The 16,011-nt window shown below is 36.0% G+C and overlaps 1 protein-coding gene across 1 annotated transcript in view; it reads right to left on the minus strand.

Moving 5' to 3' along the window:
* LOC150093056 (very long chain fatty acid elongase 7-like) overlaps positions 1-16,011 on the minus strand; it is a 44,220-nt gene that overhangs the window by 14,911 nt on the left and 13,298 nt on the right. Inside the window, exons 3-5 of the mRNA XM_090414133.1 lie at positions 15,383-15,439; positions 12,489-12,594; positions 12,003-12,139 (exon numbers count right to left, since the gene is read on the minus strand). Coding sequence (XP_090270259.1) covers positions 12,003-12,139; positions 12,489-12,594; positions 15,383-15,439 — 300 coding nt within the window. The remainder of the gene's footprint in view (positions 1-12,002; positions 12,140-12,488; positions 12,595-15,382; positions 15,440-16,011) is intronic.

Here is a 16,011-nt window from a genome sequence, read left to right on the forward strand (position 1 = left end):
CATTAGCTACAGCATTGCCATCCATTACCCTCCAAGAGTATTGGATTCATGCTCCACCTCAATTTTTTATTTACAACAACAACGTTACTGGCTTGCTGGGTGAAGCATAAAATGTTTTTTATTTTCCCATTTATCTGTGTGGAGAAGCTTGATGGGGGAGGTTGTGAGACTTATGCTCGCACTTTGTGAATTGTGGAGTTAGCTCTGTTCTGCTGAAAGCAGGATTGCCTTGGGTCTTTTGTGTTTTTGATAGTCATGTTCACTATAACTGGAAGCTTGTCTGATTAGTGGATTGGGATGAGAATGTGCCTTGCTGAAGAACTTTTCCGCATGGTCATGAAGGAGAGAACGGATGTCAGGGGTTCCGGTTTCTCTGTGGATCTGCGTGTTTCTGACGAACCATGGGGCGTCTAAGATCATCCGCAGGCATTTGTTTTGTATCCTCTGTAGTTTCTGGATGTTAGATTTGGATGTGTGACTCCATGCCGGGGATGCATATGTGATTACAGGTCGAATTACCATCTTATATAATAACAGCTTGTTGCGTTTATCAAATTTGCTGTTGCGATTGATCAGGGGATAGAGTTGGGCTATGGCTCTGGATGTCTTTGTGCCTATGAGCTTGATATGGCTGTTGAAATTTAGCTTTTTGTCTAGCTGTACTCCAAGGTATTTGGCTTCTGCCTGCCATGGTATCTTTTTTCCGAGAAGTTCAATATCATCTTGGATGAAGGCTTTGCGTCTGGTGAAGAGTATAGCTGAGCTTTTGACGGGGTTTACTTGTATCCTCCAGTCGGAGAACCATTTCTCTAGCTTTGTGATAGTATCCTGGAGACGACTGATGGCCAGGTGTGGGTGGAGAGATCTTGTCATTATGGCTGTGTCGTCTGCATATAGGGCTGTGATGGTAGTCCTCAGGTTCTGTGGAATGTCAGCCACGTAGATTGTGAAAAGTAAAGGAGCCAAAAGAGATCCCTGAGGTACTCCTGCCAGGATTTTGCGCCTAGTTGAGATGGTGCCATTTATTTTTATCTGCATGGATCTGTCAGTGAGGTATGATTTTATTAAACGGGTAAGGTTTGTTGGTATGTTGGCCTGAATGAGTTTATAGAGTAATCCTTGATGCCATACCTTATCAAAGGCCTTGGCAATATCCAGAAAAACTGCAGCTGTGTGAAGGTTCCAGTTGTATCCTTGAGTGATATGCTCCACTATTCTGTGTATTTGTTGCACTGTGCTGTGCATACGGCGGAAGCCGAATTGTTCGTTTGGGATGATTTTTTTTTATTTTTTTTTAAATTTAATTTCTGTTATCTCCTTTAAATAGCAGTATAATTGAAGCAATCTTTCGGTGTTTTATAAATTTACCGTGTTTAAATCATTTATTAATGATATTTGCGAAGAACTGTAATTTGTATTTAATGATAATTTTAGTTTTTTGACGTTTATATTGTTGCATCCCATTTTTTAATCCGATTACTACACTCTTTACTTCATCTTCGTTTACTGCGTGTAGATATATAGAATTCTTAATCCACGGAAGGTGACTCACGTACTTTGTCCTTTCTGCAGTGTCGTAATCATAACTACCATAGTTTGTAAGGAGGTTGTTCATTTTGTTAAGTACATCGGTGACGTCATTGCCCTCTGGGAATTCGCGAGTTTTATGCTTCCTATTATCATATTAACTAACCTCCATTCTTTACATTTATCATTCATACAAGAAAGAAATTTCGATAGAAGAAAATGTTCTTTTGCCTGCTTTATTTTTTTCTTTAGGTGTTTAACGAAATTTTTGTAGTCGTGTTAAAACAAAATCGTAGCGATTTTTCCTATGCTTATGATAGAGCTTCTCTTTTGTCCTTATCACATTTTTTAGTTCATCTGTTATCCAGTGTGTGTGTGTGTGTGTGAACATCCTTTTTGTAGTAACTCTTTTGTGATATTGCGATTTGCTGTCTGCATATTTAATCATTTTGATAAATTCCTCATATAGCTTAATATGTCGGTTTGAGGCAGTTGATGATGTTTTATGTTCAGGGTGGCCATAAATTAACTTTCCCTCTTTGGAGGCATCTGTGGCTAAAACCAATGAACGGAATGAGACTAAATTTTATATTGAGACTTTTGAAGGCATGGGGAGATGAATTCCGCGGGGAAAAAAAAATTAGTACCAAAAGTCGCCGATAGCAGAAATTTTGGCGCTGGTGGCGCCAAAACAGTCATATATTTGCAGTAAACGCAGGTAAAAGGGATTATGCACATTTTACTGCGAGTACGTGACAGCAGCGCCATCAATTCCACTTAAAAAGGGATTGGGAACGTTCAGGCAGTTATTCGAATGACTGACGAATTGTGCTCAATATGCGTCCTACCTTGCCTCAGCATGCTTTATTTGTTAAGTTGTTTTACCTTAAACAGTGCAATGCCGTAGCGGCCCTTCGAAAATTTAGAAGGCCTCATAACCTGCGTACAGGTCCTATGTCAGCTGTAGCACTGAGAGCTATGATTAAGAAGTTTGATGAAACTGGATCACCAGGAGTTAGACCTGGAAGCGAACGGAAAGCAGTGCAAGAAGAGACAGTAACAGACGTTTCTACTGCGGTTCTTCGACGACACAGGGATCAGTACAGGTCCAAGCGCTCGTTCCATAGCTCGCAAACTTGATATGGCTTTTGGTACAGTCTGGAAAATGCTTTACTTCTATCCGTATAAGTTCAGTCGTGTGTAAGCACTAACTACCGCACACCGGATGCAATTTGTCGTACACAAGAGAGGTCAGCACATTGAAAATCGTGTATGTGGTCCAGGGGACCCTGATTCTAATGAATAAAACATTATTTCCTGTGAATTCAATCACTACATTAACTTCTGTGTCTCTCGCAAGTTGTTGTGTTAGTTTAATTATTATTATTATTATTATCATTGTAACGCGACACATATCCAGCTGGAATGAGTGACGTGGCTGTCGCTTCCACCGTCAAAATGTTATTATTCCCTTTTATCTGCCTTTAATGTAATTATTCCCTTGTTTTTGGCTCTGCCAGCGCCAAAATGTCAACTATCGGCGACTTTTGGTACTAAATCTTTTTTTCGCGGAAATCACCTTCCCTATGCCTTCAAAAGTCTCAATATAAAATGTGGTCTCATTCCATTTATTGGTTTTAGTTACAGATGCTTCCAAAGAGGGAAAGTTATTTTATGGCCACCGTGTAGTTCTTAAATTTATTATAATTGGTGCCAATTTCGAAATTTTTATGACCACCTGCAGGGATCATGTCAACGCTATTAGGTAAGGATAGATTCAACAGTATCGAATGGTGATCTATTATTTTACTAAGTAGATTGCAGTGGATACCTCAGGCCATTCTGTTTCTTATGAATATGTGATCAATACAACTTGATGAGTTGTTCGCTTCTCTCGTATTGCCATCGATGTAAGCAAGAAACCCATGAGTAGATAGTATATTTGTATATTCTTCAATTTTAATATTATTCTCATTAAGGTCCAGATTTATATCCCCCACTAGTGTTATATTGTCATGCTTTAAGCTTTTTAGGACATTATTTAGCTCTGATAGAAAGATATACTGGGCCATCGTGTGCACGGTATATAGCAAATACTGTATAAGTATATTCATTGCTGTGTCGTAAATCATTACAATTTCAGCGCTTTAGCATTTTTGATTCCAGTCTATGGAATTTATAAATATTTTTCTTAGCATATAGAATTAATCCACCTGAACGATTACAGTCGCGACAAACATAATACGTATTGTAATTTTTGAGAGCATAACGATCAATCTCAAGTCGTTTGATCCATATTTCACTTGGGACTAGTACATCTACAGGGTGTCCCAAAATTCACTCAAGATTTAAATTTAGCGCCATTTGTGCGGTAAAGTGTTGCCAACGAGAAAAAAAAAGACAGCGTGACAACTGACAGTTCAGGGTTATTAAAAATGGAGCGCTACACGAAAGAACAACGCTTGAATGGATTATGGAACAACAACAAGTGGATGCTTATTTTTCGAACAAAATCATCTTCAGCGATGAGGCTCATTTTCATCTTGATGGCTTCGTTAATCGACAAAATTGTCGCATTTCGGGTTCAGAAAATCCACGAGTGATTATTGAGAAACAAATGCATCCACAACGTGTCACTGTTTGTTGCGGATTTTGGGCTGGAGGCATCATCGGTCCATTCTTCTTCGAAAATGCGGCTGGTAAGGCAATAACAGTTAATGGTGTTCGCTATCGCGACATGATAATCCAGGTTTTTGTGCCTAAATTGCAGGATATGGATGTGGACGACATGTGGTTTCAACAAGACGGTGCTATATGCCATACAGCCCGAGAAACAATTCAATTACTGCATGAGTCATTTCCTGGTCGTGTAATTTCCCGTTTTGGTGATCAGAATTGGCCGCCCAGATCATGTGACTTAACGCCGTTGGACTTTTTTCTTTGGGGTTTTTTTAAGTCTAAGGTTTATGCCAACAAGCCCACGACCACCCACGCCTTGAAGGAGTTAATTGAGCTCTGTATCGACTAATTTTAACCACATTTATGCAAAACGGTCATGGAAAATTTCGACAAAAGAGTGCGTATGTGCCAGCAAAGCCGTCGAGGCCATTTACCCGATATGCTATTCCATGCATAACCCTATACTGTATACTTTATGAATCAATAAGAAATTACAATTTTTAATTAAAAACCTGTGTTTTCTATCAAAATTACTTCTTGCGTGAATTTTGGGAACGATTTAATTTAATAATTTAATGTTACTTTTCAATCTCTGTGAAAAGTAATCAAATTATCAACATTTGACCCTATCGACCTAATATTGACATGATATATGTTGAAATTTTTGGATGAGTTTGTAGTAGTGTGAAAAAAAGTTTTACAGAGATTAGATTATAAAGTTTTTTTACAGTTTACAGTTGCATCTAATATACACACTCTTTGCACTACTGAAGACGACACTGCATGTTGGTTCGGGTAACATGGGATTTGCATAGTGCAGTCCTACCATAGACTACTATGTCTATAGTAGAACTGTACCCCCCCTTTACAGGGAGGTACGGCACCATCTTAGTCTCCCCAAATTTTATCCGGGCTCCGGAACCGGCATAGCTGACGAATGAGACCTATGGCTGGGTCAGTGTTCCTGAGTGTAATGCGTGTGTGTGTTCACTGGACCGATTTGCCTGCTTGCGAGATGAAAAACCCAGGGATAAACTGGGGGAAAAAATCCTTCTGTCCACGCCCAAGACTGGCTAACTTGGCTATGGCTGAGGAAGATCCTTAAGCTCCTCGCGTCGTCGATGGGAATCGAACCTAGGACACTCCTTCCCCAGGCATATGGTTGCGAAGAGCATAGCCACTAGGCTAACCGCACGGATCCTACCATAAAAACCGATGTTGAGAACCTCGATTATGAATGTTTACGTGTAGATTCGTGTTCCAGTCGATGCCTGGAACTGCGCATTCAACGTGTCTGCCTACGAATGGCAGTTTTTACAAATGATCCTTCGTAGCACCCTATGGTCACGTTCGGTGAGTGACTATTGCGGGTAGCACTTGCAGCTGACTCCCTGCAGTTCCATCTCGGTGTGGTTCACTGATTGCTGAGCTGAGATAGCCCAATCTGTCAACAATTTGCTGAAGAGATGGGCCTGTAACATCACGATGCCTCTTTCAAACTCCGTCAATTCCCTTCTCGCAACCATTTCACCCGGACGCAGTTCCACTGATTTGGGAGAATCATATTCCTTTCATTTATAACGGCTAAAATCACGTGACTCGTTACATGCGTGATGCACCTTGCCCCCTTGGGATGTGTCCATTAACTTTTTTCAAAGCAATGCATTTTAAATGCGTTTAATGAATTAATACTTTAACAATGGTTTAGTACTTGAAACCGGGAATTGTAAGACAAGAACTATTAAGGTAGTGCATGAAGATAACATCCCAAACCCTCCAAGGAAGATATACTCAAATGTCCCTTGTCTGAAAACCAGGAGCAATCTCTTGAAAATAGTAACATGGAACGTCAGAACACGCTACGAGGCAGGCAAATTAGATAGCCTACTCCAGGAATTAGAAGTGATGAAGGCCGATATTGCAGGTATCAGTGAAGTGAGGTGGACAGATACAGGCATAATAAGAAGAAAAAATTACACTATAATCTACTATGGCAGTGACGTATACCTTAATGAAGTAGCGTTTGTCCTAAGTAATCGAATTGCGAAATCTCTACAGGGATATTGGCCCATAAAGGACAGAATCATAACAGCCAAAATAACTGCACAACCATTCAATCTGCATATTATCCAAGCATATGCGCCAAACCAAGATCACCCAGATGAAGAGTTGGAACAATTTTATGAATACATCCAAACTACAATCTCCCGTGCTAATTCAGATTATGCTATTATAATGATGGGTGACCTAAATGCAAAAGTGGGCTCAGCAAAAAATCTCATTTTGCATGGGAAACCAAGGGCGTGGAATCAGAAATGAAAGAGGTGAAAGATTAATTCAATTCTGTGAAACCAATGACCTAATAATTGCCAACACACTGTTTAAACATCTTCCCAGAAGACTATATACTTGCAAAAGCCCTAGGGACATCTATAGAAACCAAATTGACTATATAATAAGAAGCAAAAGATTCCGAAATGCAATAACACAAACAAAAACATATTCTGGAGCAAACATAGGATCGGACCACAACCGAGTGATTGCAAAAATCAAAATAAAACTTAAGATACCAATCCAACCGTTCATAAAAGAAACTTATAATTCAGACTCACTTAACAACCAAGAAGTTAAAGACTGCTTTATAAAAGAATTCACAAAATCCCTTAACAAGTCTGACACCACAACTCACACAGAAAATAGAACACCAATTGATGAAATTAACATGAACTGGCAAACATTCAAGAATAGCATCAATGAAGCAGCCAAAAATACACTCCCACAATTAAAAAGGAATAAACCTTGGATGAATGAAAAAATACTGATGTTGATGGAACAAAGAAAAAAGTTAAAGAACAAACCTGAATATAAAAGGATGAATAAAGAAATAAAAAAAGAATGCAGGAAAGCCAAAGAGGAATGGATTAAATATAAATGTATAGATATAGAAAACCTTGATAGAAACACAGAAGCAGAGAAATGCACGAAAAGATCAGAGAAATGACAAGCAGGACAAATACAGCAAACCATGCAAGTGTTATTAGAGACCATATTCTAATGGATAAAAAAGAAATCATGGAAAGATGGAGTGAATACACAAGTAAATTATGCGAGCAACAAAGAAATGATATTCCTGAACAGAACTGATTTAGAAGAACCATCTATTTTACTCTGTGAAGTTGAAAATTCCGTCAGAAAACTTAAACCACATAAAGCTGCAGGAATAGATAACATCTTGGCAGAATGGTTGAGGGCTCTCGATGAAGGAGGACTGAAATTTCTAACAAAATTATGCAATAAAATATACGAGACTGAATTTCTACCGAAAGATATTAATCACTCAATTTTCGTTCCAATTACCCAAAAAACAAAAACTACAAGATGTGAAGAGTTCAGGACAATCAGCCTCGTGCCGAGTATCAAAAGTCCTCCTATACGTTATTCTTGAAAGAAATAAAAGAAAATAAACATAGAAACAAATGATACACAAAGTGGCTTCAAGGAAAATGTAGGTACAAGAGAAGGTATTTTCAACGTCAGAACCATCGTAGAAAGATATCTAGAAAAATAAAAAGATGTGTACCTCTGCTTCATAGATTACAAAAAGGCATTCGACAATGTCCAACATGAACAATTAATTGAAATCCTTTCAAAAATAGGCATGGATTGAAAAGACATTAGACTATTAACGAATCTTTACTGGGAACAGACTGCATCTTTGAGAATAAATAGAGAGACCTCAGAAGAATTCCCGGTTCAGAAAGGTGTGAGAGAAGGCTATGTCTTTTCTCTGATTATCTTTAACCTGTACACAGAATAAATATTTAATAAAATTAGTAACCTCAAAGGAATCACTCTAGGGGGGAGAAATATTAATAACCTAAGATATGAAAATGACACGGTTCTTATAGCTGAAAACAAATATGAACTCAAAACTCTTATAGATGAAACCCTCAAGTATAGCGAACAGTATGGCCTCAAAACTCTTATAGATGAAACCCTCAAGTATAGCGAACAGTATGGCCTCAGTTTCAACTTTAGAAAGAACCAAAATCATGATAATTTCAAGAGAATAGAAAATACCAAAATCATGCATGAATATAAAAGGAAATAAATTAGAACAGGTGCAAACATACATATACCTCGGACACTTGATCACAGAGAATGGCAGGACAGAAGATGAAATTAGAAAAAAGGATTGAAATTGCAAGGTCAACTTTCAACAGGATGAAAAATCTACTAACATCTAGAGAATTAAATCTGAAAACAAGACTAAGAATCTCCAAATGCTACATATGGTCCGCATTATTATATGGAGTAGAGACAAGGACCAATCTGAGTGTGAAAAAAAAACTGGAGGCCTTTGAAATGTGGATGCCGTGAAGAATTATGAGAATATCATGGAAAGACAAAAAGACAAATGAAGAGGTACTAGAGATGGTAGGCGTAAACAGGAGCCTGATGAAAGAAATTAAAAAGAGAAAAGTCAGCTATTTCGGACATATTCTGAGACATAACTGCCTACAAAGGACACTTCTCGAATTACCTGTTGAGGGAAAGAGGAAGACAAAGACAAAAGCCATGCAGATCAATAACAAATGTAGGATGTTTTTAATTTTTTCTTTCTATTCTAATGTTATTTCTCTCTCTCTCTCTCTCTCTTTTTTTTTTTTGGTGCATTCTCTAAAGCAGTGAATGCGAAGAATGAGTCTGACTTGTAAAATATTAATGAAAAATACTTTAGTTTATTCTTATACAATAAAAAAGCAAAAAGTATAATATCAAAATATAGAAATATTTTTTATTATTCAAGGAAAAGTAATTTCAAGTACGATCCTAGCATTTTATATCATTTTTGACGTTTCCATAAGTAGTACACCCTTTACACTATGATATTATTTTTCCTCTTGGAAAAAACTCGGGTTTTTCATCTCACTAAACGTAAAATCAGCCGGGAAACATATGGGTTTAACAGACCAAATACATTGACTTCATATCCATAATATGCTGATCTCACATCCCGAAGTAATCCAATCCAAACCAACCTTAATCACGTCCATACAAACAGTATCACCGTCCTATACGTTTAGCTGTCACTCGTGAGTGAACTGATATACAATAAATAAATAATTAAATATTTTTTCACAAAATAATATTGTTGTAAAATACTTCTAACACACTGAGGTGTTTAAATGAAAAAAAATTCGACTCATCGAGTGATTTTCCAAAATTGTGATTTTTTAATCCGTTTTTGCGAAATTATGACGTTGATCATAAGTAGTATTCTCAAGTAGAAATTTATTTTATTTTATTTTTTTAAATATCTTTCTTATAAACGACCATATAAAATACATGAGTTGGAAATTCATCGATTTTTACTGTTTTTCCATGAAAGGGTAGAATGACGTGGGCTAAAACCCCAAGATGATCGTGCATATTTTTTTCTTGAAGAAAACAATTGGCTTTGATTTCCGGCAAAACAAACGAAAATGCTTTAGAAGCACAACGCACATATATACTTACGCTGAGAGTAATAGTCTGATTCCTGTGGCTCCCTCGCTCTGTGTTTACTTCTACTTCACTGCTTCAGTATTTGCTCTTCTCAATTATTTTTCTACCCTTTCACTTACCTTCAATTTTAGGTATCACGCTTCGCTTCACTCTTCCTAAATCAACGAATACCCTTTCGAAGATTTTTCCTTTAGGCTTCCCAAAGATTCTGATTACTATTACAGTTTATAAGTACAAAAAGGAGGACCGAGATCTTTGTAAGATACCCTTAAAATGCAAGCCTGTTTACATTTCAAAGTCGATAGTAAAGTATTGTTTGCAACGAAGATATTTTATCGAAAGATGTTCCGCTGCTGACAAAAGTGACTCTCAGACTGCTTACGTAGAAAAATTAATTTTAGGGCTAAATTTATTCAGTCGTCCAAGTCAGGATTTTAATTACTTTATTGGCCAAACTCTTTGAACTAAATAATAATGCGAGTATTATTTAACATAAATTTGCTTAGTAAAGTATATTTAATTAAAATATATTTAATTATTAATTATTTTAATATTTTTCTGAGGGTAGAGCTGATTCAGAAACTAGATCAACTCTTCTCCCCCCCCCCCCAAAATGATGCTGAAGATGCTAAAAATTTTTTTTATCATCTTCATCAAATAAATTCCAGTATCGATTCTGATCCATATATCTAACACTTGTATCTTTAAGAAGAATGTATTTAAATTAAATATTCCTTCTTCTCCAAATAACTCTGGTCATTTAGAGGCTTGGGATTTGCACATTTACGAAATTTCCTACAGTAACAGAGGGTCGATGACCCAGTGACCCAAACTCTTTCTATAGAGTACGCATCATTGTATGCATCAACAAAGGAAACAACTATGAGCAAACAGAAACGTTGTTTCTGTGTATGTGTGTGTGTGTGTGTGTGTGTACTATGACCAAACGGAAACAGCTCGGTATAATGTACTGGCCAATTCCATGGATAAAAGGAACAGTCAACACTGCAGTATGTAAGCGTGTGGTTCTTTAACCTATGTGAAATAAATATTGTATTCAGAGAGAGAGAGAGAGAGAGAGAGAGAGAGAGAGAGAATATGTCCATTTCCTCATCACAAGAAAGAAAATTATAGTAGAGAAGGCAGTTCATATTGACTTTCGCCATTTTTTTTTTCTTGGAAACGTTTCGCTGTTGCTATAGCGACGGCATCTTGGGTATTATGGAATCATTGTTTCATCACAACGTTGTGGATATAACAAGGAAATTCCTCCTTACACCTCTGTTTTTTTTTTTTTTTTTTTTTTTTGCGTTTTTCTGAGGTGTTTTCTTTTATTGTTGGACTTGATGACATTCTTCCTATGATTTATGAGTTTTCGTAACTTGCCCATTCACACTTGGTAACTAATCATGTACGTTGTTGATTATCACTAAGCGATCTTGTGTGAGAAATTAGTTTTGCATTAAATGGCAGTATGACGCTAAAAACAAAAGAACAAACAAAAAAGCTGTGTATATGGGAGTTGCTGACGTTTCAAGAACGTTACTGGTATATATATTTTTTTAATTTGTCATTAAAGACTGACAATATGGAAAATGAGAAAAAAAATTTAATGTAATAAACTAAAAAAAACATTTAAAATAAATTTAAAAAAAATAACAATATAATATTTTCAGTATAACATTTATTTCAAACAACACCATTCACATTATTTAATAATTATCATTTATAAAATTTATTTTAAATATAAAATAAAATTCATTTTTTAAAGGCACTATCTTAATTGTTTTTCGTATTTAATATTTACAAAATTTATTTTAAATTGGTCATTCCAATTCTTTTTCTTATTTATTTATGACTTTCTATTTCAAATTATTTTACAGATTCATGTGTTCGTATTTAGTGTGCAAGAATTTTATACGCAGAAGTTCTTTTGTGCAGGGTTGTAGAATTCTCTGAATTGTTCAACAATTCTTTTTCATCATGTTTGGTTTTACTCCCTGGAAAAGCGAATGTTAGTTTTATGGAAGAAGCAATTTGGTTTTGTTTTCTGTAAGTATTTTTATAGAAGTCGATAAACAGAATCCAGAAGATGACGCAATGACTTAGATTCAGTAGAATGAATGGAACACTATCAGAACATGAGCGCACTAGCAGTTGGCAATAATAGAAGAAAATTAAAAGAAACTGCGCCTAAAGTAAAATAAATAGATAATATGATTATATTATTCATGATTGCTTAAAGGAATCTATTCAATGATGAGTGAGTAGCGACTTAATGCTCTTACCAGCTGAAGGCCAGTGAGGTATTTCTTCCACCAAAGATATTTTCGTAAACTTGGCCCAAAAGCTGCCATGCCATAGTAAGTATACATTACCGTGTGCACTGAAGAATTAATAAATCCACCAAAACTGGTGCTGCCACCTAACGTGATAAAGGAAAAATAATAATTTATTGTTATTTTTGTAATCAAATAGAGATGAATTGAAAAATCAAATATAAGAAATAATTTTCTTTTATGTCGATATTAATTAAAAATATATCAATTAATATTTGAATACGAAATATAAGTAAAGTAGCTTAATTTTTTGTTTATTTTTAAATTTGACTTCATTTAATTTTATTCATATAAAATGAAATCTAATTACATATAATAACAACAACCAATAACGCTTCAAAATTAAAATTTCAGTTAAGCAAGCTGTTATTATTTATTTATATAAGTGTTAACTTTATTTATTCCACAGTAATATTGAGTATATGAAATTTATACCTGGACTAAATTTGACTCCGTACCAAACTGTCAAAGGTAGCAACGTGTGATGGAAAAGATGGAGTTTGCTCACTTGATTGAATTTCTTTCTCAGAACAAAGAATATCTGAGAGTAGGAACAAAAAATGTAAGCAATCAATATCGCAATCATCACTTTTATAATAGTTCAACTACTAACAATTAAGAAGTTAAAATTGATTAAGGAATTTACAGGTTTAATTTTATTACATATTTCCAAGGGGGAGAAGCAATATTTCACGAAATCTACAAAATTTATGAATCTAAAAACAATAAACAAATGGAAAATTCCATAATGTCAAAAACAGCAAACAAATTAACAGTATTATTCATAATTATTTTCTACGAAAATACAGCATTTATGAATTGCTCAAATAATTTTTTGCATTTAAAGATAAATAAAATTATATTTTTACTGAGTAAAAATAAAAATAAACATAGTCCTTATAAGGACTGGCTTAAAGGGGCGAAGCAAGAATGCTTTTCATCTTCCCCGTTATCTGTAGAGGACAGTGTAGGGATAAGGTGTTATTGAGCTATTAAATTAAAGCTCTGATCATGGCAGGAGGGTAACAGCAATAGCTAAAAAATAAACAAAAAAAAAATAAAAAATAAAAGATAAAAAATTAACTTGTACGAATCTGTTAAAAGCGCTCATATCACCATAGCAACCAACAATATAAGAAAATAGTGGGTTGTTGCTTTTCCATGGAAAAATGAAATAACGTCGATGACCCGTGCTGATCGCCCATTCGAATCAATCGTTGAATGTATAAAAAAATTTGGATGAACATATATAATTCTGATTTCGTAATTCTTGCTATCGTCAAAACGCCTCAAATTCAGAACATGCAAAAAACCGACTCTTGCTAGAACGCAGCCTAATCCTATCTCGATCGTCTACAAAGTCTGTCAGTTATGCGTCTTTTTCAACTGGTTTGCTATTTATGGAACTAAAGGGGCTAAAATTGCAAGTTTCGGGTAATAAGAACGAAACCGTTGACAGTGAGTCCCCCACCCTCTCCCAATGTCTCCAACATGTAAAAGAAAATCCTAGAAACACTTGAATAATTCAAGTATTCTATAATGGAAGGATAAAATCCAATTTTTATAAGGCGTTAATTCTGCTTCTATGATTTTATCTAGTACTTTGGTATTTTATCACGAATTATGCAGGATGGTTCAAAATTCCACGTACAAACTTTGAGGGGAGGTAGAGAACATCAAAATCAACCCTATTCACATAGGAAAGCATGACCGGAAACGTCACCCGAAAGTGATAGGTAGCGCTGTTCGCCAGTGCTCCAGGTGAGCAATTTGGCTTCCTCATTCAAGCTTTCGACGTCGTACGAAAATCATGCGTCGTTTTACGTACGCTGAGATGGCAGACATGCACCTCGTTTACCATATTATGTATCCAACTGCTATTGAACTGTTCAGTTACGCCTAATAAAGTTTTTTTTACACTACTTACTGCCCCATGTTATTTCTGTATCTTTGTGTCCCTGTTAGTACCTTCCGGTGACGTTTCCGTTCATGCTTTCCTCTGTGAATATGGTTGATTTTGATGTCCTCTACCTCCCCTCAAAGTTTGTACGTGGAATTTTGAACCACCCTGTATATCTAAGACATTTTTTTTTCTAAATAATTTTTTCCTAAAGATATCTTATTTCTTCAGTGAAGAGTTATATTTTTCTCATGTATTTGAAGTGGTACCAAAATTCACCACCAAGAGCGTATGTATAACAAATGCATGGAATTCGCTTATCACACAACTCGGCAGGTGCCAGGAGGGTTTAAAAAAAAAAAGGTTGGACATGCGATTTATCCCTTCATTCAGGTTGTTAATACCTTCCACAGTGATCGCACTAACCTTGCCTCAATGTGCTTTTCGTGAAGCTGTACTACCGCAATGCTGTTGCTTCATTCTGCGAATTTCGTCGCATGAACAAATATCGAGGAGTCCACTATCTCCATGTGCTCTTTGAAAAACCGGATCGTACGTTTTTAAACTGTCTGAAAATATTATGGAAGATTATGCATTTCTATCCATTCAAGATAACCCTGACACCGGAATTTGATATCTGCTTTAACATTCCTTGCTTGAGTGGAGTTGGAAGCTACGTGGCCGCGCATGATTTTGTGGAGAAAGAGATGAGGATCACTTTCGCCTGAAGAGAGCTGTGAATGCCAACAGTTCCCGGGCATGGTCTACACATAATCCACATGTGATCCAACAAATTCCTTTGTATTCACCCAAAGTTACTGTCTAGTGCGGGTTTACAGCTTGGTTTATCATTGGACCATCCTTCTTTGAGGACATTCGCCAGTCGTGTCCTGTGACCTGCTCAGTTACTGACGAGAGGTATCGCGATATGGTAAACAATTTTATTGTGTCATATCCACAGCAGCACCTGTGCATGAATAAAAATATGATATTTATGCTTGTCGCTTTTCTCCTCTCTCTCACACACGCACACAGAAAAATTACTACATCAACATTCGGTACATTATGCAGCGCTCCTGGTGGAAAATGTTGGAACTTCCGCATGACACACAATGTATTCCATCGTGTAAATGATTGTAATATAATTATTTAAATTGCCATGTAACTATTTAATGTGAATATATTTATTCAAAAGTAGACCGGTGAAAATAGTGTTCCCTTAATAGATATCTTCTGATGACCTCGTTCGTTAAAGCACACGCAACGAGAACATTATCTGTTGTTGACTTTGTGTGTGTGTGTGAGAGAGAATAAACTGAATTTAAATTTATTCTAAATCATCAAAAATCATTTAAAATTGCTAATTATTCAAAATACAAATAATGTTTATAATAAATAAAATTCGAAGAAAGTCCAGATTATTACATACCGTGTCAGTTAACTCTAACAGTTTGGTAATCCAGAACATCCATACAAGAGTCGCCATCTGTTACAGAAAAAGGAAATTAAATATTTCGAATATAATTCTTCGTAAACAAACTACTTTCATATAATCTTGAGAACATAATTCATTAACATGTTAATGCTAAAGAGCAATTTACAACATCATCATCCAAAAGGTAATTTTATTACCATCAACTATAATTTAATTATAGTTTAGATCATATATAAGGCGGGGGTGCGGCAATCTGAGGTTTTTGGTCACAGTAGAGTTATTTGGTATACAGCTCAAAGACTGTTCGGAATGTGGTATTCGTAGGCTTCGTTTTCCCTCCTGGAACTCCAGGCGAACCACGGGCTATTTAACAGTTATGACCGAAGCACCCAAGGATATGAGGCAAACTCGTTTTATATATGTGGCATACTGGGAAAGCATACCGATATGCGGCATGCCGATTATTCGAATGAACTTTGCATGCTAGATGTTTTATCCTTCCTACAAAGCTGAAAAGCCTGAAGCTTTGTATGTCCTAGACAGAGTTCGTCTCTCCATCCAAACGGTATCGTCGATACTTCCTGAATCAAAGAGGCACCTTTGTTGATACCCTCATGGTGTTC

The sequence above is a fragment of the Typopeltis vanoorti genome, chromosome 24, assembly GCF_054136105.1.
Source record: "Typopeltis vanoorti isolate ZY-2024b chromosome 24, IOZ_Tvanoo_1.0, whole genome shotgun sequence".
Taxonomy (NCBI): Eukaryota; Metazoa; Arthropoda; class Arachnida; order Uropygi; family Thelyphonidae; genus Typopeltis; species Typopeltis vanoorti.